Source organism: Hippopotamus amphibius, chromosome 2, assembly GCF_030028045.1.
Source record: "Hippopotamus amphibius kiboko isolate mHipAmp2 chromosome 2, mHipAmp2.hap2, whole genome shotgun sequence".
NCBI classification, from domain to species: Eukaryota; Metazoa; Chordata; class Mammalia; order Artiodactyla; family Hippopotamidae; genus Hippopotamus; species Hippopotamus amphibius.
In genome coordinates this window covers 107,144,545-107,170,234 of record NC_080187.1, presented here as the reverse complement: position 1 = coordinate 107,170,234, position 25,690 = coordinate 107,144,545, and the positions used below count along the sequence as shown (strand labels likewise).

The following is a 25,690-nucleotide window of genomic DNA, read 5'->3' as shown; positions in this document are numbered from 1 at the left end:
ATAGATTCCCAGGTGAAATCAGCCAGACATGCTGATTGTTTGGAGGTGAAAGAGAGAGTAAATGTTCTATATTCCTAGTGTATGAAGCTGGTAGTGCCATGTATGAGGTGGGACCTTTTTCAGTTAATATTAAAAGCATTGCCTTATGTTACAAAACCTTACCTTAATAATTTTTAATGGTTGCATAATATTTGAATATACGAATGTATTCTAAATTCCTAGAAAAAATTACTGGAAGAAGGCATTTATTAATATCTGTTCATGTGTAGTGAATACAGTGGTTTGAAAATGGATGGTAGAATTGTTGCTGAAAACTAAAGGCTGGTAAGAGTTGGAGTTGGTCAATTTCTGTGAATAAGAATAGTGAAGTTCTTTGATGTCAGCTGCAGGTAGAAAACATTAATAAAATAATTTTTTAGTAAACTCAGTTCCTTGCATGGGATTTGTAAGCAAAAGCAAATTACTGATAGTTAATATAACTTATAACTTGTTTTTGCTTATAAATTTAAGCAAATTTGTGTGTATAAAAGCTCAGAAATCCAAGAAATGTATTCTGAGTTAAGACAATTTGATTTTGCTAGAGCTTTTCAAAGGTTATGTTTGTGCATGATGTCTTCAGTAGGTGACAAGTTGATTTTAGTTTCATCTGGCATCTACCGATAACATTGGTGGCATTGTTCTAATAGGCGAGGCATTTGGCTCATATAAACTCAACCCTTTAAAAAACATGAAATGGTTGCATCATGAATACTCAGTAAAGGGTTTTTTAGAAATTCTTAAAATTAAGTTAATAAAGCACTACCACTACCACTTAATAATGGCTCTCTGTCAGCAGAAGGTCAAAACTCTTTCAAACAGTCTACTCAGAATTATTTTTAGAAATGAGTGAATAATTCTAGGGTTCATCTGATACTTACTCCAAGCAGTGTCATGTTCCTAATACGTTTGACACCCTTCTCATTCTGCTGCCAACTACCTTGTAAACATTTTCTGCATCTGTATCTCCTACTTAATACGTGTGGAATAGGGTACTTCCCACATTTGTGTGCTTGGATAAGGGTAAGGTCATGCACTTAGGGAGAACTAACCCATACTAAGTTTATGAAGTGCTGTAATACAAGATGTTGCTAATGAACTAGGAAAATGACCTTGGTCATGTAAAGTGGTGCCTTGATGAAATTAGCCTAAAATACCAATGCAAAACCAATCAAATACTGGTTGGATATTCTCAGAAAGGTCATTGGAAAAATGTGAGATTAGTTTTAGAGCCTGATGATTTGTAACTCAAATGTCACGTGTAATTATTGTCATTGCTCTACAAAAAGAAGTCCATAGAAAGTTAACTAAAATTATTAGGTCAGTGTAATGAATTAACTTTGCTTCTGTGCATATAGAAGGGAGAATTGAGAAAACAGTTAAATCCTGTTTTGTGTTGTGCTTCTAGTTAAGAATTGCAGTTGGAAAAGGGTTCAGGAGTTGTGAACTAAGCCTATAAAATCATGTCCTGAAGTAAATGCATAAAATCATAGGAAGTCTGTGGACCTGCTTAAACCATTCTAAACCACTAATGTTTAGAGGAAATTCCTTGGAAGAATCTGTGCTTAGGTGAAATGAAAGTCAATGTAGATACTTATGAACCTGTTACCTGTAACTGATTGTGACTGTACATAAGATTCCACTAGAGGGGTTGAGGATAGGGAAGAAAAAAAGAATAATAAATCCACACTAAACATTAATAGAATTAGAGATATTTAGGATAAATTTCTAACTCAAAGACTTTTGAATTGTGAAGTATAACACATCAGAAAAATGTGTAAAGCAAAATTGTACAACTTAATGAGTACAAGGCAAACACCTTTGGAACCCAAAGTTAACTCTTTCCAACTCATTTTTTTTTTAAATAAATTTATCTATTTATTTATTTATTTTATTGGCTGTGTTGGGTCTTTTTTGCTGTGCACGGGATTTTTTTTTTTTAGTTGCAGTGAGTGGGGGCTACTCTTCATTGTGATGCGCAGGCTCCTCATTGCCGTGGCTTCTCTTGTTGCGGAGCATGGGCTCCAGGCGCATGGGCTTCAGTAGTTGCGGCACATGGGCTCAATAGTTGTGGTTCACGGGCTCTAAAGCACAGGCTCAGTAGTTGTGGCACATGGGCTTAGTTGCTCCGTGGCATGTGGGATCTTCCTGGAGCAGGGATCGAACCCGTGTCCCCTGCATTGGCAGGTGGATTCTCAACCGCTGCGCCACCTAGGAAGCCCTCCAGCTCATTTTTTAAAATAAACGTTACTTTGGACTAATTTTAGATTTATAAAAAAGTTGCAAAGATTGTACAAAGAGGTCCCAAATACCTCTCACTCAGTTTCCCAGACTGTTAACCTCTTAGGTGTCCAGGGCCCGTTTTTCTCAGCTAAGAAGGTGACATTGGTATGTTACCACTAAGTGAATCCCAGACATCCTCTGGTTCACCAGCTTTTCTGGTTAAGAAAATAAAGCATACAGTACTCTAGAAGCTTCCTGATCACAACCCCTTCTTTTTTCCTAGAGATAAATGCTGTTTTCTCTTTGTCTAGTCACTTTTTTTGTTTTACTTTATGGTTTGACCATCTAAGTATGCATCATTGGGATTATAATGCAACATTGCCCTGTTTTTTTTTTCTTTTCAGCTTTTTTAATGAATTTATTTTTATTTATTTTATTTATTGGCTGCATTGGATCTTTGTTGCTGTGCACGGCCTTTCTCTAATTGCAGTGAGTGGGGGCTACTCTTCATTGTGGTGTGTGGGCTTCCTGTTGCGATGGGTTCTCTTGTTGCAGAGCACAGGCTCTAGGCGCTCAGGCTTCAGTAGTTGTGGCACATGGGCTCAATAGTTGTGGCTCGTGGGCTCCAGAGTGCAGGCTCAGTAGTTGTGGTACACAGGCTTAGTTGCTCTGCAGCATGTGGGATCTTCCCGGAGCAGGTATCAAACCTGTGTCCCCTGCATTGGCAGGCAGATTCTTAACCACTGTGCTACCAGGGAAGTCCAGCACTGCCCTGTTTTTGAAGGTTAAATAAATGGAATGATTCCTTTGTTTCTTGCTTTTATGCAGCATGATTTTCAAGAATCTTCTTTGTTGCAGGTAGTAGCTCTTGTGATGTTGCCCTAGACTATATCACTCTTTTGTAAATATACCACAGTATACCTATTCATTTTACTACTGGCGGATCTTCGAGTTTTTAACAGTTTTTGGTGAGTACAGACAGTACTATTTTGAATATTATCCATGTAACCTTGTGGGTTTGTGCACAAATTTCATTGGGCTGGTTGTGAACCTGTTGGGTCGTGAGCTGTGTTTTCCTTAGTGGTGTTCCAGGTACACTCAGGTGAGCACGTATGAGAGCTTCCCTTGCTCCACATTCACCAGCCACTTGATGTCCAACTTTTAATTTTGTCCATCTGCTGATTGTGGTTTTAATTTGCATTTCCTCAGTGGCCAAAGAGGTTCAGCATCTTTTCTTGCTGATGCATTATTTGAGAAAAATTTTTGAAGTACCTATTCAAGTCATTTGCTGAGTTTTCTATTGGCATATCTGTCTTACAAATAGGTAATAGTTACTTATTTCCTATATACAAGCTTTTTGTTACATGTGTTGTAAATAGCTTTTATTCTTTAGGGGGTATTTTACTCTCTTAGTCTGTTTGGGGTGCTATAACAAAAATACCACAGACTGGGAGGCTTGAACAACAAACACTGATTTCTCACAGTTTTAGAGGCCGGGAATTGAAGAGTGAGACACTGGCAGATTCCATGTGTGCTGAGGAGGCACTGCTTCTGGTTCACAGCCTGCCATTTTTTTCTGTGTCCTCTAGGGAACTCTCTGGAGTTTCTGCTATAAGGGCACTTATATCCCATTCATGAGGGCTCCACCCTCATGATCTAATCACCTCCAAAGCTGCCACCTCCAGATACCACTGCATTGGGGATTAGTTTTCAATATATAAATTTTGGTGGGATATGAACAGATGTTCTTTTTTTTTTTTTATTTTTTTTTATTTTTTTTTATTTTTTTGGAGGTACACCAGGTTGAACAGATGTTCTTAATTGTAATGTGGTCCTGTGTAATAATCTTTTGCGTTATGGCTAATGCTTTTTGTGTCTTGATTAAGAAAAGTTTCCCTACCCTGAGTTCATGAAGATATTTTCCCCTATTGTTTTATAAGAGCTTTATTTGCCTCTCACATTCAAGTCTATAATCATCTGAGTGATTTTTGTGGGTGTGTATGGATAAGAGTGTATTTTAAAAAAATTTTCATGGAGATAGCCAGTGGTCCCAATGCTACGGCACTCTGATTTTCTCTTCTCTAGTTGGGGTGTGCAGGTTCCAGAGCCCGGGCTCTGTAGTTTGCGGCATTCCGGCTCCCTAGTTGAGGTGCTGGAGCTCGGCAGTTGTGGTTAGCACTCGTAGTTGCCTCACAGCATGTGGGATCTTAGTTCACCTACCAGGGATCAAACCTGCGTCCCCTGCATTGCAGGACGAATTCTTTACCACTGGACCAGCAGGGAAGTCTCTGTTTTCATTCTTTGTTACACTCATTTCTAGGTAATTTTTTACTGCTATTGCTATTTAATGCTATTTTTATTTTAAAATTTAATATTCTATATGCTGGTATATTTTGAAATTCATTTGTTGAATATTGATTTTTAAAAATTCATCAACTTTGTTCAACTCTTACTAGTTCTAATGACTTATCTGAGATGTCTTTAAGATATAGTCATATCCTTGGCAAGTAGTGGCACTTTTGTTTCTTCCTAATCATTATAGCTTTTCCCTCCCTATCCGCCTTTGCTTGACTGCACTGGCTAGAACCTCTAGTAAACTGTTAAATGGTAATAGTGATTGCAAGTGTCTTTTTTTAAAGGAATTAAAAAAAAAAAAAAAGCATGTAAACCCTAATCCAAAGAAAATTGAGCCAAGTTCTGCATGGAGGTCTGTTTTAACTACTGTCCAGCTCTGGGTTGTTGTTGTTTTTCTATATATATTGCATTATGTATGTCTAAAAGATAAAATTATTTTTAAATAATTCCTTATAATCAATGATCTTGTCTATTTTACATTTCCCCAATTGTTTCATAAAATATTGTACATTGAAACTGGTTGATAATCTTTTAAATCTTAAAAAAAAAATTCTTTAGGGCCCCCCTCCTTTTCTTTTTCCTTACGGTTTATTTGTTGAAGAAATGAACAAATAAGGTCGTTTCCCATTTTGAGTTTTCCTGTTTGTGTTCCTGAGCTATCATTTAACATGTTTCTCTGTTTCCTGTATTTCCTGTAAATTGGTAGTTAGATCTAAAGGCAAAAAACATTTTTTATTTCTTAAGTACTTCTAATGTAGATTTCTTGGATCATGTGGGTTAGGAGGGGCTTAAAGGTTAATGTTATATATAGTTATACATGTGTAGTTATAGTGTATGATTATAAACATATAATCTACTGTGCCTCCCTGATTCACACACCTCCAGAATCCCACATCAATTTGAGGTTAGAATCGGGGGTACATTTGGAAGTAGAAATACCTTCCTCTTTTGAAATTTTAAGTCCTTTTTTATGCTGCCACTTCAGTGTTTTGGTTCTTCAAGAGGTTCTGTCCTGCGTGTCGACTAAAAAACAAAAAAAGCACAACGTGAGAGTTGCGAGTTAAGTTTTATTTGGGGCAAAATGAGGAATATAGCCCGGGAAACAGCATTTCAGAGAGCAGAAGACAAACTCAAGAATTCCTAGGCGCAGCTGTTGGGCGGGGCAGGGGGATGCTCATGTCACCTGCAGAGCCCGCAATAGCTCTGAGGAGCTGCTCCAAAGAGGTGGGGGGGGGGGGGGGAGGTCAGTATATATGTGATTTTGGTGAATGGGGAATACGTTCAATCAAACATATTTCTTACAAGAGGTTTCTGTGAGGGTTACTGCTAGTCACGAGGAGGAGACATCACCATGAAGGATTTTAGTGCTTTTCTAAATACGAGGAGATGCAAGAATTGGGCTCATAAAATCTTCCCCTGAAAATATCTATCTGAAGACCTGTTCTGCCCGTTTTTCCCGGAGCACAGAGTGCAGCATTCCTGATCTCCACCTGAACTCTACCTACAGAGCTCCCAATAGCTCTGAGGAGCTGCTCCAAAGAAGTAGGGGGTGTTAAAGGTCAGCAGCTGCATCGGCTTATAGTTTGATCTTTGTAGAGCCAGATGGCAAGTGCCAATTTGTAGGTGACATGAGCATCCCCCTGCCCCGCCCCACAGCTGTTCCTAGGAATTCTTGAATTTGTCTTCTGCTCTCTTCAACTTAATTCTGGTTGTTAGTCTCATAATACCTAATCTGTGTGCAAGTCCTCTTTGGCCACATCTTCCAGTTTACCTCTTCCTTTTCTAAAGTGTAAGTGGAGCACTTCAGCCTGAATAATAATTGTTTTACTTTAAGAGAAAGTGGCAGGGACTTCCATGGTGGCACAGTGGTTAAGGGGACATGGGTTCGATCCCTGGGCCAGGAAGATCCCATGTGCCGTGGAGCAACTAAGCCTGTGTGCCACAACTACTGAAGCCGGCGCACCTAGAGCCTGTGTTCTGCAACAAAAGAAGCCACTGCAGTGAGAAGCACGAGCACTGCAATGGAGAGTAGCCTCTGCTAGGGGCAACTAGAGGAAGCCAGAGTGCAGCAACAAAGACCCAACGCAGCCAAAAAATAAAAAAATTAAATAAATAAATTTATGAAAAAAAAAAGAGCAAGTGGAAGCCATGGGCCCCATAACCATGAGAAATTTTAATTTTCAGATTTATTACAAAAGTAATCATTTCCAAATTAAATAATATATTTATTTTAAAATTTTAAACAATGTAGAATTTCATATAAAATACAAAACTGAATGTACCATTGTCCTCCCCACTTCCACCTCATTCCTTTCTCTTTAAAACTTTTTAGTTATGTTCTTTAAAATAGTCAAAACTTTGTACTTACGCTATAAAACTTTTACCTATGCAACAGTGTCAATGTATTTTATAGGTAAGGTATTCTTCCCCCTCTAGATAGTGTTAGCTAGCTATCATTTTCATTTTTCCTGTATGACCAAGTTGTAAATCAGGAAAAACAGGTTAAGAGAGTGCCTACCAGGAAATTACCAGGAAATCTTGTAGCTTTTCATTTTATAAAAAGGCACGGAAGGATGTAAGTAGTATAAAAACCAAGTTATTTATAAATGCCATATAGCATATATTTTTAAAAAGTCTTATAATAGTAGAAGTTAACGTACCAAAGTACCAAAAAGGACCAAATTTACACTTAGTTAATTTAGTAAGGTTAGCTCTTTGTTTAAAAGTTAGCTTTCTTTGTTTAAAAAAATCATTTCAGGTGTTGGGAGCTGCATCAGGACAGGATCGTGCTTGGGGTAGGGTGGGGGCAGGCTGGGCTCTGAGGCCTTCTTCCTTGCAGAAAAAAGGAAAAAAATTTCCAAGAAAATTTGAAAAATACAACAAAGAGAAAGAAAAAACCACCCATGGTCATATCTTAAGTGTTAATAGCCAGAATCAGAATTAGATAGAATATTCCTATGGCAGTAACTAGTCTATGTTCCTTTCCCAGAACCTTTTTTTCCCAAATCCCAGGTGGGATTTTTATAAGAAGGTATGTCTTTCTGAGGTTCAGACTTTTTGAAATGTAAAAACTTTATTTAATGTAATATTTTAAAAAGTTCCCCAAAGATGTACTAGACAAGTTGAATAGAATTTCTTTTACTGCCATCTGAGTCCTCTCTTTCCTTCTCTTGCCCCCAATTCTCATATAAAATAAAATCACTTAATTGGAATAGACCTTAGGGTTGGTTCATTCAATACTTAGGAAAACAAATTTTACAAAACCTCTGTGTCCTGAACTGCTTCTTATGAATAGCACATTTTTGTTTAGTGGCATTACTCCACCTTAGCTATTTCAGGAGAATTTCCTAGTGAGGAATCACCTGAGAGGCAGCTGTAAAAATTTGAACTCAGTTTAAAGGAACATTGGCTTTTTAATTTTTTTGGAATGACACTTTGAAACAAAGAGAGTTCCTTTATTTCTGAATTTCATAAAATGTCTAGCAAAGAGACAGTACGCTTTGAGACATATCTCACTAATCCCCCCCCCTTTTTTTTTAAAAGCACAGCAAAAATCTTTGTGAGGTAGAAGTCAGGAGAGAGGAACATCTCCCACCTAGTAAATCACTTTTGCATAGTTTCACAACTAGCTAAGTTAATTAAAATGTTAGGTTTCTTTCTCCTCAGAGCTGGAATGTCTTACTAGCCAGTTCCTTGAAGGAGGGTAATAAGAGGCAGCTCAAGGGGATTAGTAACGGCCCAGCTACTAAATTTTTGAATCCATGTAGAAGTCTGATTAGTACATTTTAGATAATTAAGAATAGACATTAAAAACCAAGTCTCTCGAAGCCTTTGGTATCTTCTAGTTCTTTATATTTATGATTCACGTGACGTTACTACATACAAATTAGTATATTTATACTGTAAAATCACACGGCCTTATTAGAGCGTCGCTCCCATTCATCTCCATTAGGAATGAAAAGGTTCATTCCTTGTGTACACGCAGAATTTCCTTTCACAGCTGTCGCCTTACTGTGGTTGCCCCCTTGCTGTGGAAGCTGTTTGGTCTGTCACCCCCGGCTTAGTGACCGCCACACGTAGCGGGGCGTGATTGATGGGGAGGTGAGCCTGTCGCCCTGGCAACCGCGGCGCCTTGGTGACGTCAGCCCGCGAGGCTGCGCGCGCCGACGGGTCGGGTATGGCGGCTGCCCAACCTGCTGCGGCGGGGCTGCGGGGAGCGCGCGGGCTGTGAGATCGCGAGCTTTCCCTCCGCTTCTTCCTGCGGACCATGGCCATGGACGCCGCCTCCGACCCCTACCTGCCCTACGACGGGGGAGGAGATTGCATCCCCCTGCGGGAGCTGCACAAGCGAGGTAATGCGGGCGGCAGGGCTGGTCCGGGGCCGCTGATGTTGAGGCCGGTGGAGGGTCCTGGTCCGGCTGTTCCCTCTGTGCGCATCGCAGCTGCCGTCACAGCACGCCCAGGTCCTGTCGGGTGGCGCGGGCAGTGGTATTTCTCTACCTTAATCGACACCGAGAAATCCAGTGTGTGTCCAGGTGCCATTGGATTTCAGCTGCTGCCAGTTACCTAAGTCAATTCCTAGGAGAATCTCTATCTGCGTTTTAGAACACTTTCAAATGGCAATAAAGAGGAACACAGTTTTATGCGAATATTTTTTAGTGTGCATTCAGCTGACTGACTACATTGTTTTCCACAGGTATCTGGTAAAAATTTATATGATAAAAACATATAGTATCATTTTTACACATCAGAAAAAATAAGAGTCAGTAGTTTGTAAAAAATCAGCAAAGCGCCCAGCATTCATGTAAATCTCTTGGCAGGCACTGCCAGAATTGATTACATGTTAATTAAACTACCCTTTTTTCATTTTTCTTAAGCTGATTATTCTAAAAATAGACTGGCAGTTCTAGAAAAAAATTTGAACCTCAAGAAAAATCTCTTAGCTAGATGACTTCATTTATGAGCCACATTAGTTTGAATTTCCTGCATGATATTATAAACTCATTTTGTAAGTAAGGAAGTCATGATTTTCCTGAGCATATTTAGCCTCTTCTGTTTAAAATATGGTTTGTATTTTGATAACACCTTTATTTTATTATTAAGTTCTGTTAGGATCAAAATGTGGTAATATATTTAACAAATATTTATTGGTTGAATTGTGTGTTCCAGACAATATTTTAGGCTCTGAACAGTTGCAACAGTATATATCCCATAGGATTCTGTTGTTAGTAAAAGCTTGCTTTTTGAATTTTGAGCAAAACTATGTGACGATCATGTTACATATATTGTGCTTTCTCTTGGTTACCTTTTTAGTAAGATATGTATGTATATGTATATATAAATTATTTTAAAACATTTGGGGAAATACCTAAAAGCATGAAGAAGAAAATTAAATTTTCTCATAATCTTAGCACCCAGAATTGGGTTTGTTTGTTTTTCCAATTCTGATGTGTTCCTGTGCTCTCCTTTTTCTTACATTCCCATCATCCCTTTTCTGGTAGGGATTTCTTTAAACAGGAAGCAATGTGAATGAATGGTGACTGTTCAAATGTCACAGTATTTGCTAATCAGTAATTGAACTGTGTTTTCTTTGAGTGTTGTTATAAATCAGCAACCTCCGTTTGTTGATTTATAATAAACTAGAAGATCTGGGGTTGGGAAACTTAAATCCTGGTTTTAGGTTTGACAGTCTTTGACATAACCTACATATGGACCCCATCTCTGTATAAGGTGTGCAAGTAATAAGAAATAAGCCAAAGCTTATGTGCGAGTAGGCATGGTTCCTGATATGATTATTAGTAAAATAGAAGCTTTTTGTTTCTATTATATTTTCAGAAATAGTCCTTTAGGAATCTTGCTTAAGGTCTGAGTCAGTCCCACTCTTGGCAGCCCAGATGAGTTTCTTATCCCTTGATGAGACTTTACTCAATTAACCTAAGCCAGTGTTATTTACAAGTAACATTGTGTCTTTGTAGTGCAGATCAGTTGGTTATTAGGCTCACTTGACTGTTCTGTAGTATCCTAGTATCTGTGGGTAAGAGGTTATTTGTGTTGCATAATTTATGACCTTTTCTGGCCATGGGTCAAAACAAAGAACTGGAGATGTGGAGACAAGCAGCTAACATAAATCAAGAAAAAGAATCAGCTTCCCTGTAAGGACAAAATTACAATACTAGAAATATCTCTTGGGGCTGGGAAAGAGTGAAGGGGCAGATAATCCAAGTATAAAATTGTAAAGGATATGAATGAAGAAAACATGGCTGCTGAATCCCTGAGTGCTAGAGTTAGGAATTAGCTTTGTGGAGTAAATTAGATTTAATGCTCCTTGTCAAGGTGAGATGGTAAATGATTACGGTTCCAACTTAAGTGAATAATATGGAGACTAGAAATGTGTGTAGATTAAAAATAGAATTAATGTATTATTGATGGATTAGAAATTAGAAATTAATATAACATTTTATAAATAGTTATCTTTGGGGGTAAATTTCCTATATAGACACTATTAAGTTCTTTGATAAAATGTTTCTTCTATTTTTATCGGGGGGGATAAAACTTTGGTTTATTTGGATTTTTAGTTTTATACTCTGACTTTCTTCCTTATTTGTTCATGAAGTTTAGGTAGTTTGGAGGTTGAATTCTTTTTTATTCTACAGGCCCTTATAATGGATTTGATCTTTGGGACTTTTAGCATTACTTGAATATGGTTTCATTTGAAGTTTTTGTTGAGCTCTTGTGTGTGTAAGGCAAGCACAGCTGCTATGGAGAACCGGTGGGGGTGGTAATGGTGATGTTAATTATTGCTAATACCTGTTCCCTGTTGTAATAAGTGCTTTAAGTGTGTCAGCTCCTTGATGTGTAACAATCCATTTTAATCCTCGTCACAGACTGTGAGGTAGGAATGGTTACAATCCCCATTTCCTGGTGACAAATCCGAGGTAAAGAACTGCTCAAAGAAAGTCAGGGTTCGATGCAGATGATGAGGCTCTTACTCAGATGTTGGCGACACACCGCTTTGCATTGTGTATGTCCCTGTGATAGCTTGGCGTGTGCTGTCTGGTAGGGGTGTAAGAAGGCTTCCCAGGTTTGAAAACAAACAGACAAAACCCCAGGGAAGCTGATAAATTTCTTATGACTGATACAGACTGGGTGTTCTCTGGGTCTGTTTGGGGGGTGGGATCAGTCTTTTTTTTGACAAGTGTTATCAAAGTGGGCTGAGTTTCCAAGTCCCCAGGGGATTTGATACGTATTCCTTGGGGGAAGGATAGGCTCTTAAGTGCTCTGATGGGACCAAATACCTAGTATGTTGTTCCCTGATTAGTTTTGTCGTGTCACTGGGTCAGTAAAAGGGGCCATATAGGAAGGCATAGAGGAATGCCAGATCCCAGAGGAACTTGAACTCTAGACTAATACCAGTCTTAAATCACAAGAGGTGTGGCTTTCCTTTTGAAATAAAGTTTGGAGGTTTCTTTTTGTTTGTTTGTTTTGACCCACCGAGCGGATTGCAGAATCTTAGTTTCCTGACCAGGGGTTGAGCTCAGGCCCATGGCAGTGAACATGCCGAGTCCTAACCACTGAACTGCCAGGGAACTCCCAAGGGTGGTTTGTTTTTTTTTTTTTTTAAGCTTCTACCTGAAATCATTTCTTGACATCCATTAGCTCAGAGATATATTTAAGTAAAGCATTTTTCTTCATATTATAATAGGTGAGTTTGTTCACTTTTATTCCCTCCTGAAAGTATCAGTAGTTGGCGTTTTTGTACATTATTTGAAAATCCAGGTGTTAGATGATATTGCCATAGGGGCGTTCTCTAGATTCTTTGTAAAATGATTTTAGGATTCAGGTCCTTATTACACTTCTCTTACCTTTAATCTTCTAGCTAACTAGAAAATTAAATCTCTTCTTGCAAGTTAATATATCTAAGTGTCTGTAAATTAAAAAGAACAAATAGAGATTCTTTATCTGATATCAAAAAGTCTTTTTATTTTAAAATAATAGTATAAAACAAAGTCTATCTTTGTTTATTTCTCCCACAGTATATGAATTTAAAATCTTCAATAAAATGTTTCATATTACTATCTGTAGCTCTATTTTCTAAAATTGACACTTTTAGTATGATTAATTTTATACCATCTCACGGCTGGTTGTAAGTTAAAAATGCTTTGTGTTTCAAAATATCAAAACATGAGCAGGTCTCTTGCCACGTAGATTAGGTTTGTGATTTTGGCTATTTTCCCAGTGTTAAGGTCTCTGTTTTGTGCTGAGAAGGGGCCAGAGGAGAATGGTGGCTTAAATTGTATTTTAAATGTTTTTTGGTTTTTTTTAAATAAACATATGTTTAGTTTGTAGTTTTTTGGTAGTCCTTTACAACCTTAACTAGATCAAAAGTGGTTTTGCTTTAGTTTGTCAATTTGTTCCCTCCTCCATTTAAGAGAACAAATTTCATGAGTCTTTTTATTCATGTAATATACAAATCATCTTATATGCAGAGATAATGAACACAGAACTTGTTTCCAGTTATACAGATGTCATAATGTTGACTTTATCATCCCTACATAAGAATGTGGCTTTTTGTTTTGGGGTGTTAGTAGAACAGAGAAGGAAACTGAATTGGGTAATTTAGCATTGCTACTTACCAGTTGTATATCTTCTGTCAACTTCTTTGCCATTTGGTTTTAATTTCCAAGTTTTTGTTGTTTAAATAGATGGCAGTTAAGTATGACTGTGGATGGCAGAACAAATTTAAAGACCGAATACTTTATCATATTAATTTATCCAGCAGATGTTTAGTTGACCACCTACTAAGTACTAACACTGTGCTTGCCATCACATTTTTTTTTTTTAATAAATGTATTTATTTATGGCTGTGTTAGGTCTTCAATGCTGCACATGGGCTTTCTCTAGTTGTGGCGAGCGGGGACTGCTCTTCATTGTGGTGCATGGGCTCCTCATTGTGGTGGCTTCTCTTGTTGTGGAGCATGGGCTCTAGGCACATGGGTTTCAGTAGTTGTGGCACACGAGCTTAGTTGCTCTGCAGCATGTGGGATCTTCCTGGAGCAGGGATTGAACCCGTGTCCCTGCATTGGCAGGCAGATTCTTAATCACTGTGCCACCTAGGAAGGCCCTGCTGTTACATTTTTAATCTCTCATTTCGAAGTCTGCTAACATTCTGGAACTTCTGCTATCAACTTACAATATCCACTTTCCCCTCCTTCACCAGGGTGACCATTTCTTATCAGTAAGGTCACAGAGGTAGGAAAAAAAATGCATTGGGGACTAGACTTCCTGCTCTTAGTATACAGATGAAACTGGGTTGTCAGGGAGTATGCAGGATTTTAGATTTCTGCCTGCCTTCTTCCATTGTTTAAAATAAAAGCATAAATGTTTTACATGTGTGTGATAAGACAGTAATCTGGCTATGAGCTTACATGGCAAGGATCACTGCTCTCACATCTTTTGAGATTGACCCCAGAGGTAATAAGTAATAGTCTTAGTAAACAAATATATACCTACTTTTGCACATAAAACTATTATTTGTATATTCCCCTTTGAGAAAAAGACTTAGACTACTGAAGATGTGTGATGGTGAGATTTACTAATAAATTAGTTCAGTTTAAGGTGTAACAAGTTGTGTTTTTTTGTTTTGTTTTGTTTTTGTAACTCAGTTCGGCAAATATATGTTGAGGACTAGTGGATGGGAATATAAAGGTTTTTATTTGTGGGAAAGCAGATAATTTCATTAATATCTGTATGTCTCTAGTTCAGTGTTTGTCAAATTACAGGGTTCAGCATGTTAGGTTGTGACCAGTATTTAAAAAAAGAAAAAAAGAGGAAGGAAGGAAGTAGACAGTAAAAACATCAGAGTATATGCCAAATAGTAAATACACTAAACTTTGGTTTTACTTAAGTGCATATCTATACACTATGTCAGAAATGATTCTTGCTGTGGGCCACAGTTTAAAAAGTTTGAAAACCAGTTTCTAAGTAACCTCTGGAAGGGTAGTTGGCTTGGCTTCCTTTGCCTAAGATGAGTTTGGAACAACCTGAGGATGAGAATGGGATATTGAATTGTCATTGACCTCTGCTGAAGCACGACCATGTGCGTGCTGGTACCAAAGCAGTGCCAGTGACAACTGTTGCATCAGACTTATGGTCTGGAGCCAAAGGCAGAGAGGGCTGGTGATGGTGAAGGGTCAGGTTGTATTAATTGTAAGAGTGATCAGTGCATAAGCACAAGGTTTTGGGAGAAGGCACCATAAACAGTCTTAACCTACTCACAGAGAAGAGCATCCGTATATCTTCAGATATGCACGCAAACAAACCATGAAGTTATTTTTAGGCAGTACTCATAGTGTTAAGAAATGCCTTTGGAATCAAACTACTTGAGTTTGAATCTGTGTTCCACTACTTACTGTGTGGCCTTGGGCATATCTCTTAACTCACTGTACCAGCCTTTTCTAATTTATACAATAGAGTTCATAATACCTATCTCCTGGGGTTGTTCTGAGGATTAAATGAGCTAATATATGTAAAGTGCTGAGAACAGTGTCTAGCACACAGTAAGCACTCAATACATTATTATTATGTACAGTGTCTGGTGGGAAAGATTTTCTTAATTCTGATGTAGTATCATTTATCTGTTTTTTTTCCTTTGCCGCCTGTGCTTTGGTGTTTTATCTACAAAACCATTGCCTCATCCAAAGTGACAAGGATTTACTCCTGTTTCCTTTTAAGACTTTAATAATTTTAGCTCTACATTTGGTTGTGATCCATTTTGAGTTAATTTTCATGTATGATGTGAGGTAGGTAGGGTCTAACTTCATTCTTTTATATGTAGCTAGCCCGTTGTCCCAGTATCATTTGTTGAAGAGACTATTCTTTTCCCATTAGTGAAAATGTTTTTTTAAATAATAATGTAACCAGAAAACTACCAGTGAAACCATGCACCTCAGATTGGGACTTGAACCCATGCAGCTGGGAATCGAACCTAGCCAGAACAACCCAGGGTCTTCCAACTGAGATCACACACCTGGTTTCAGGACTTAATGAAGCTCAGGTTCTTGATGTCTCATTGCAGAAGGAATTCAGTGAGAGACAAAGTGATAGGTAAGAAGTGGATTTACTTAGAGGGAAACACACTCCACAGACAGAGTGTGGGCCATCTCAGAAGGTGAGAAAGGCACCAGGGTACGGGGTTGTCAGTTTTTATAGGGGTGGGTCGTTTCATAGGCTAATGAGTGAGAGTATTCCAGCTATTTCAGAAAGGGGCGGGGCTTTCTAGGAATTGGGCCACCGCCCACTTTTTGATCCTTATGGTCTGGCCTTGGAACTGTCCTGGTGCCTGTGGGTGTGTCATTTGGCTTGCAGATGTGTTACAGTGAGTGTGTACTGAGGCTTAAGGTCTAGTGGAAGTCGACTTGTCCTCCATCCAGGCTATGTCCTTCTTTCAAAGGTTGTGCCCTGCCCCCTTCCCTCCTGTTTCACTAGAGCTCAATGAATTTGGTAAAGTTGCAGGATATGAAATTAATACGCAAAAATCTGTTGCATTTCTATACACTGACAACAAAAGATCAGAAAGAGAAATTAATGAAACAATCCCATTTGCCATCACATCAAAAAGAATAAAATACCTAGGAATAAGCTTACCTGGGGAGACAAAAGACCTGTACTCTGAAAACAGTAAGAGGCTGATGAAAGAAATTGAAGACGACGTAAAAAAATGGGAAGATTCACCATGGTCTTGATTGGAAGAATCAATATTGTCAAAATGACTGTCCTACCCAAGGCAATCTACAGATTCAGTGCAGTCTCTATCTATCAAATTACCAATGGCATTTTTCATAGAACTAGAACAAAAAATCTTAAATTTTGTATGGAGACACAAAAGACCTCTGAATAGCCAATGCAATCTTGAGACAGAAAAAGGGAGCTGGAGGAATCAGGCTCCCTGATTTAAGACCATACTACAAAGATACAGTAATCAAAACAGTTTGATACTGGCATAAAAACAGACATATAGAACAGTGAAACAGGATAGAAAGCCCAGAAATAAACCCATGCACCTATGGTCAATGAATCTACAACAAAGGAGGCAAGAATATACAATGGAGAAAAGACAGTCTCTTCAGTAAGTGGTGCTGGGAAAACTGGACAGCTACATGTAAAAGAATGAAATTAGAACGTTCTCTAACCCCATACACAAAAGCAAACTCAAAATGGATTAAAGACCTAAATGTAAGACCAGATACTCTAAAACTTCTAGAGGAAAACATAAGCAGAACACTTTGACGTAAATCACAGCAGTATCTTTTTGAAGCCATCTCCTAGAGAAATAAAAACAAAAGTAAACAAACGGGACCTAATTAAGAGCTTTTGCACAGCAAAGGAAACCATAAACAAAATGAAAAGACAGCCTACAGGATGGGAGAAAATATTTGCAAACAATGCAACTGACGAGGGAGTAATCTCCAAAATATACAAACCGCTCATACAGTTCAATACCAAGAAAAACACAACCCAATCAAAAGTAGGCAGAAGATCTAAATAGACATTTCTCCAAAAAAGACATACAAATAGCCAGCAGTCACATGAAAGGATGCTCAGTATCGATAATAAGAAATGCACATCAAAACTACAGTGACATATCACCTCACACCAGTCAGGATGGCCATCATTAAAACACCTACAAATAATAAGTGCTGGAGAGAGTGTGGAAAAAAGGAACCTTCCTACACTGTTGGTGGGAATGTAAATTGGTGCAGGCACTATGGAAAACAGTATGGAGGTTCCTTAAAAAACTAAAATTAGAGCTACTGTATGATCTTGTAATCTTACTCCAGAGCATATATCTGGAGAAAACCATAATTTGAAAAGATACATACACCCCATTGTTCATAGCAGCACTATTTACAATAGCCAAGAAATGGAAGCAACCTAAATGTACATTGATGGAGGAATAGATAAAAGAAGATGTGGTATGTGTGTGTATATATATATACATACATACATACACACACACACAGGAATATTATTCAGCCATAAAAAATGAAATAATGCCATTTTCAGCGGCATGGATGGACCTAGAGATTATCATAAGTGAAGCATGGTGAAGAGAGACAAATACGTGATATCACTTATATGTGGAATCTAAAAAAGTGATACAAATAAACTTATATACAGAACAGAAATAGACCTACAGACCTAGAAAACTTATGGTTACCAAAGGGGAAAGCAGGGGGAATAAATTATGTTTATGTATAAATATACATAAACATTCATATGTTTGGGATTAACATACACACTACTATATATAAAATAGATAACCAACAAGGGCCTGCTGTGTATAACACAGAGAACGTAACTCAATATTTTGTAATAACCTATAAGGGAAAAGAATCTGAAAAAGAAGACATATATATGTATAACTGAATCACTTTGCTGTACACCTGAAACATAACATTGTAAATCAACTATACTACAATACAAAAAACCAAAATGAATCTAAAACAAAATAAATAACAACTTTAAATTTTCCTGCAGATAATTAAAAAATTCTTTTTGTTTAGATTATAGATATTAATAAATAATAAGTTTGTGTTTACATAAGTATGCATGAATGTTATAAAGTTTTATGTCTGGGAAAAAAATAAGGCAAAAAGTCCTCTTATCAATAAAGTTATTTTTGCAAGAAAGCTGCAAGCCAGTTACAGCTTGTTGATTGGATAATTTTTCCTACTTGCTGAGGTATTGATATTTTAGTGTTAGTGATACTTGAACTATGAAATATTGTTGGTGATATTTAAATTATGAGATGTCCATTTTATGGAAAGGTTGATCATTGACCGTACGTTTTAGAAATTTGTTTTTGTGTCCATAACAGGCATAATGAATTAAGTTATCTGTTAAAAATCTGAAGGATTTTTGCTCAGTACACAGTTGCAGAAGAACTCATTGCTCAAATTTGTAAGACTTTTTTCTTCCCTTTGTCATATTGTCATCCTTTGGTTAAGATAAGTACCACATGAGTAACATAATAAAGCCTGATGAAACGTTAAATGGCTAAATATTTGAGCCGAAACAATAACTTGTGTTTATTGATTTCCTACTATTTGTCAGATAGATTAGTAGGTGTTTTACATGTTTTATCTGCAGTCCACGTACCACACTCTGAAAGTGGGTGAAATCACCTGGAAGGGGTTAATACGTAGTTCTAGTTAGTGCTGGCTTATGTGGCAGTGCTGGGATTTGACTCTAGGTCTTTCTGACTTCAAAGTGCGTTAAGGTCATGGAATTTTTCAACTAGGCTACTCTGAAAAGAAAGTGATCTTTTCTCTAGTCTTTTCTTGTTGCTGTTTTTCAGCCATTGGGTAGTCACTGGCATTTGGTAGTCAGACCTCCAGAAAAGTTTTTGTCTTAAATTTGGGAGCTACTACTTTCAGATCATACTTTCTTATACTCTGAGATCTGGGGATCTAGGTACAGGGACTTATCCTATATTCTTTTGAAGTTCAGGTGTTAAAATTAATGGACTCCTAATGTCTTTGTATCATTCTGCTCAGGATTTATATTTTCAGGAGATAGGGTTTGTTTAGCCAACCTTGGATTGCATGCTGTTTTCTTAGCTGGGCAGGGGAAGATATTTTGATGGATGCCCCCACCAGGACTGAATGCAGTGATGAATAGATGTTTCCTAAAAATAATTGGGTTCTGTTTCAGAAAGAAGGGGAAAGGGTTACTAGGTGGGCAGAGACAATAAGTGTCCATTACCTAAATATTAATCTAATCTGAGGACAGTTACTAGGTAATGTGGTTATTTTAAGTTTGGAGATATATCTGGTTATTAATATTAAATATCTGGACATAGGGTTGGAAAAAAGTTAAGAACAGGAAAGATTAAAATTTTAAAAATTAATTGGAAAAGAGGATGACTTAAGTAGGTAGATGTATATTCACTGTATATACTGTTTGTAATGCAGACTAATCTAAATGATAGAGTATATTGCAGCAATTAACTATGGTAGTCTGAGGTCCATTGCAGACAATGTTCACATGCATTTAATGACATGAGATGGTTTTTAGAAAGTATGTTGAGTAATGAAAATACGCTAAGTAATGAAAAACTTGTAAGTAAATGTGGCTAGTTTGATCTCATCTCTTTTTCTGGTAGAAAATGTTAAAAGCTGAAGCCAGTTGCCAGTTTCATTATTTTAACTCTCTTGTTTACTCTATTCCCTCTCCTTGCTTCCCCCGCGGACCTTATGTAACTGTGTAGAATTGCTTTTTCATCTGTTCTTTTTTCAGAAACTCTTTTTTTCACTTAAAACGTTTTGGAACCCAGAAACCCATCGCTTACAACCCAAAGGTGTTGGCTTTTAAGATTTTGCCTTTTCTCTGGGTTTCAAAAGCCTGAGTTTGAAACTCAGAAGCCACAGTGCTGAATCTTGTTCTCTGTGTTCTGTGGTGTGCTTCTTTTCCTGTGGTGGTGGGTGTTTCTTCAGTTGTTGGGGAACACATGTGGAGAGGACAGGAAATAGTGTCGGGTAAGGACCTTGATTAGTAGTGTTTCCAAAAGGTGTCCTTGTGCGTCTCTGCTACTGTCTCCTCAGATAGATCGATAAGAGCTGCAGATGCTTTGAGAAATGGGAAGTCCAAGTAAATCATGTCATTCTGTGTTCATGCACTATAAAAAGAGTTTTAGTTGTCGTATGTGGGATATTAGTTACCTGACCAGGGATAGAACCCAGACCCCCTGCATTGAGAGCGCAGGGTTCTTAACTGCTGACCACCAGGGAAGTGCCACATATGCGAGAACTTTAATTTGTGCTTGTGGCATTACCTACAAAGTATGTGCTGCGTTCGTGCATAAGATGAAGTGTAGAGGTGAGGCTGGATAACTTACACTGTTGCTTATAAGAATTTTATTAACACGCAAATATAATTTATTTATGTTCATCTCATCATATGGAAGTTGAACTTTAAACCAATCTAGGTTGCAGTGAACTATACACAAACAAATTAATAATTAGGAATATTTAAAAACCATTGTTATTGTTAGGAAACATAATAGCTTTAAAATTACTCCTAGTGTGGGATATATAGGCATTTCTGTGATCCTGTTAGACATGAATGTTACCTACCCAGTTTAGAGTAGGACAGAAAGTCTTTCCTTTTCTCCTTTGTACTGCTTAGATTTCCATGTTTGGCAAAACAAGCTGTAAAAGAAAATATGTGAAAATGTGAATCCTTTTTTTTTAATAGCCAGCTGATTCTTGAATTTTATTCAGCAATCCTAAAGCAGACTTTAAACATAAAAAATATGTTAATTGATTTTGCATTCAGTATGATGTATCTTTCAGTTGTCAGTAATAGCCCAGTAAGAAACTCCTAGGTGGAGCAGTGGTTAAGAATCCGCCTGCCAATGCAGGGGACACAGGTTCAATCCCTGCTCCAGGAAGATCCCACGTGCCTCGGAGCAGCTAAGCCTGTGTGCCACAACTATTGAGCCTGCACTTTAGAGCCCGTGAGCCACAACTACTGAGCCTGTGTGCTGCAACTACTGAAGCCCACGCGCCTAGAGCCCATGCTTCTCAACAAGAGAAGCCACGGCAACAAGGAGCCCTCGCACGACAACAAAAGAGTAGCCCCTGCTCGCTGCAATTAGAGAAAGCCTGCATGCAGCAATGAAGACCCAACACAGCCAATAAATAAATAAATAAATTTATAAAAAAGAAAGAAAGAAAGAAAGAAACAGAATGAAAGGAGAGAGAGCTTAAAGCCAGATTGAAATGTCTGTCTTTTGGGACTTCACTGGTGGGCCAGTGGTAAGACTCAGCTCTTCCACTGCAGGGGGCATGGGTTCAGTCCCTGGTGGGGGAACCAAGATCCCTCTGTGCTGTGCTGTGTGGTGTGGCCAAAAAATAAAAAGAAATGTCTGCCTTTCTCTTGCTGGAGATTCCTTTTAATTATATTTATCAGAGCCAAAGAAATATTCTAATCAACTAGCAAAAAGTTTTTATTTTACTTTCATACCAAAATCCATCTTGGTTACTTTCTTTTTTAAATTAATTAATTAATTAATTAATTTATTGGCTGTGTTGGGTCTTCGTTGCTGCACATGGGCTTTCTCTAGTTGTGGTGAGTGGGGGATACTCTTTGTTGTGGTGTGCAGGCTTCTCATTGCGGTGGCTTCTCTTGCTGCAGAGCAGGGACTCTAGGTGCACGGGCTTCAGTAGTTGTGGCACGTGGGCTCAGTAGTGGTGGCACATGGGCTCAGTAGTGGTGGCTTGTGGGCTCTAGAGCCCAGGCTCGGTAGTTGTGGCGCATGGACTTAATTGCTCCTCAGCATTGTGGGATCTTCCCAGACCAGGGATCGAACTTGTGTCCCCTTCGTTGGCAGGCGGATTCTCAACCACTGCGCCACCAGGGAAGCCCCGCATTTTGGTTATTTTCTAAGCCAATTTGATAGCAAGAGTCTCAAGAAGGACTGAGACCTCTTTTAGGAATAATTTAGAGGGGAAACAGTGAATCTCTGTTTCGGTGGGCTCCCCAAAACCAAGAAGACCAATCAGTATTTCTCCCATACTCTGCATTTTTTCAAACAGCATTGCTGTGTCAGGTAGGAAGAAATAGGCATGAGGGGACAGACTGACTTCAAGTAGTCTGTTGGGGACAGAAACTGCTCTGACTAATCCCCACCCTAACATATGCAGTGGCAGCCCCAGAAATTCCAAGGGACGTACATAAAAGCCCCAAAACATAAATCATTGGTGCACAGGGTCCTCTTGTTTAAAAAGTTTGAATACATTATTTCCAATTTTCTGGAATTTTGTATTGCTGCGTAGTTCTGTAAATTAGATGTCAGGATAGTTTCCACAGACTAATGCTTTGAAAGTCACTGAAGCAGGACACACGGCTTCTGTGAATGTGTGTGGTGCTGCGCTTTTGCTGCGTCTGAAAACAAGCATAGTGGTCTCTCCTGCTTTCCTTCCTAGTTCAGAAGCCTATTGGAGGAGTACATGCTGTGTTTGCTTAGTACCTTCATGCTGCAGATGGCTGGAAATTCTTATCATGGCGCTGGTGACATAATGTGTGCATGCATGTTAGGTGGTATAGAAATTTTGCTTTTGATTTTTGCGTAGAAGAGTTATAAATAAAGATAAGTAGTTCATGTCTCTTCAACTCTACCCAGATAAGGACAAATAGGGGAAAAGTTTGAAGTTTGCAGAATATATCACAGTAGACTTAAAAATGTTTTTCTTTTAATTTCAGACTTAGTGATGTTGAGAAGTAGTGCAAAGAATCCCATATACTCGTCACCCAGATTCTTAAAATGTTAACATTTTACCACATTTGTTCATCCTCTGTCTTGTTCTTTCTCTGTCTGTTATATGTGCTGTTCTCTGTGTAATACATAATATGTACTATCAGTTATATGTATGTGGTGTGTATGTATACCACATTATTTTTTTCCTGAACCCTGTAAGGGTAAGATGCAGACATGATGCACTTTAACCCCTAAATACTTCAGTGTGTATTTCCTTATGGAATGATATACAGCTTATATATAGCTATAGTACAGTTTTCAAAATCGGAAAATTGACATTAGTACAGACCTGTTATTCAAGCTACAGGCTGTTTTCAGATGTGCTGCTTGTTGCCCTGTCCTTTAATACAAAAGCGCAGACACGTTTGTCCCGGTCCTGCTCTGCTCGTCCAGGGCATGGGTTGAGTTTGGTTGCCATGTCTTTGGTCTCCTTTAATCTAGAGCAGCTCCTCAGTCATTCTTTGTCTCTGGTGACTTTGACATTTTTGAAGAATGCAGGCCATTTATCTTGTAGAATTTCCCTCAGTTTGGGTTTGTCTTGTTGTTTATGCATTTTGGGCAGAGTACCCCAGAAGTCTTCCTACGTGGTATCATAGAAGCTTTTGATACTTCCCTCCGGAAACATCTTCAGAGTGACCAAGCTTAATATTATTGTACAGAAGGTGGAGTCACGGGTTCCGAAATTTGTCAAGATATTATAAATGCTCTTATTTTTACTCTCCAGTCCCTTTTTCTTAAGAAAATCTGTGGCCTTTCAGTTAGCTTTTACGAAGTGGAAATTGGTGAATAAAATCAGGATAGAGGGAGGACGGAAGAGCTAGTGTATGCAAAGTTTGAAGTGGAAGGTTGGCACGTATGTTTTATGTAAGTGCTCATGGGCCATCGCAGTGATTGGGCCTTCAGACCCTCAGCCAAAATGATAAATTATTTATTCCCGGAGTGCTGCCAAAACACTGAAATCAGTATGCTAGTCTCCTTTTAGAAGTTTTACACCTTTCCAAGACAAGCGTTCAAATGTATTAAATAGGGAGGTAGGAGAGAGTTCTGTTGTAAACTGGTTGAAGTAGAGACATTAAATTTATTAGTACAATATTCAGTATTTATTACATTGTTTAAAACATTAATCCTTTCTGTGTTAATGCTTGCTCCTACTGCCTTTTTGAATGATGAAGAAACAGAGCTTGCAGCCCACAGTGTTTATTTGGCTTTTACCTGAACAGTGATAAAATGAGTCCCTGTATTGGCGTGGCGGCTCTGTGTGGCTCTCCCTCTCATCTCCCCCACTGATCCTCTCCTGCTCTAATGTAGGCGTTATTTATAGTGATGGGGGAAAGTTCAGGTTCTGGCTTTGCCACGTGATCATTTTGTGAATGACTTAACATTTATGATAGTTTCCGTATACACAAAAGAGAACAAGTCTGCTTAAACCATCATGCTAACACAAGTGCATGTGCCCGACGCACAGTGAGGCCAAACAAACTGAAACATCGGAGTTTGGAGCAGAGAAAGGTTTATTGCAGGGCCAGGCAAGAAGATGAGGTGGCTCATGCCCTAAAAAACCTCGAGCTCCCCGAAAGGTTTTGGCAAAGCATTTTTAAAGGCCAGGTGAGGGGGAGGTCGCAGGGTACCTGATCAGCCTGTGCACCGTTCTCTGATTGGCTGAGGGTGAGGAACAGGGCGGTGTCACAGGGGTTGACAGTATCAGTCCTTAGGCTCCAGGAGGCCTGGGGCTATGTGCTCCTGGTCCTCTAGTAGTTCTTCCACGTGGTGGTGGTGGAGGGGGGTGGTTCACATCTGCAAAACAGCTCAGGAAGTTTGCTTCAGTTACTATTATCTGAGTACTTCAGAGAGGAGCTAAAGCAGAGGGTATGGGGGAAGGCCCCCATGGGGTCCTGCTCTGCTCTGGTACAGTCAGACTACAAGAGTAGTCTGGGAATGTTGCTCTGTTCCTTAAAAGCCACAGAATAAAATAAGCAGGTTTCTCTTTTACAGAAGATGTGTGTTTGTTTAAATGTTAGTATAGTGCCACTCCTTATGTTCTATATCAATTAGTACGTTTCTATTAAAATGACACACTTTTAGATGATTATTTTTGGTATATAATCTATAGTACTGCTACATAATTTGAAGATGTAATGTGTAATCTGAAGATCTTATGCTAAGATCACCTATTTGAAATTATGTACCAGCTTTTCTAAGCTTCTAGGGCTGTAGAAAAATTTCAAATGCTTCTTTGCTTATATGTCTTTGTTATAAGGTATAACGTATCATTTAGATACTTAATGTTTGAAGATGAGTTGTCCAAAGTTACTTGGCTAACTAGGACTAGAATCTGGGCCTTATGGTAGCAGTTGTTGCTCTTTTCACTTATCTAACGGTTAGATCCATTAGAATGTCTTTATTCTCACAGTCCTATTCATGTCTCTGTTAATAGTGTGTGTTTATTTAGAAAAGTAATTTTCACTGTGATGTATATATACATATATATTACATGTATGTATGTGTGTATATACACACACACACACATCTACAAGGATTATGCAGAAGATCAAAGTTCATTCTCTGCTTTTTCTAACAAATCTACTTCCCATAGGTAACCACTGTTAACATGTTGTTTCATCTCTTTTCATACTGTTTACTCTGTATTTAAATATACATGTAAGCATAACTGTTAAACCAAAATAAATTATACCAAAATATTTTCAAATTAAACATGCTAATCTGCACTTGAAAATAGGGTCAGGGATGAGGTCAAAT

General features: G+C 38.4%; 1 protein-coding gene across 6 annotated transcripts in view; it reads left to right on the top strand.

Moving 5' to 3' along the window:
• CLCN3 (chloride voltage-gated channel 3) overlaps positions 1–25,690 on the top strand; it is an 87,224-nt gene that overhangs the window by 29,256 nt on the left and 32,278 nt on the right. For 2 of the 6 annotated variants that reach the window (XM_057721176.1, XM_057721173.1), the window contains exon 1: positions 8,791–8,966. The exons of the other annotated variants lie outside the window; for them this stretch is intronic. In XM_057721176.1, the coding sequence (XP_057577159.1) occupies positions 8,882–8,966 (85 nt within the window). In that variant the 5' untranslated portion in view covers positions 8,791–8,881. Of the gene's footprint in view, positions 1–8,790; positions 8,967–25,690 lie in introns of those variants that run through there. 6 annotated transcript variants of the gene reach the window in all.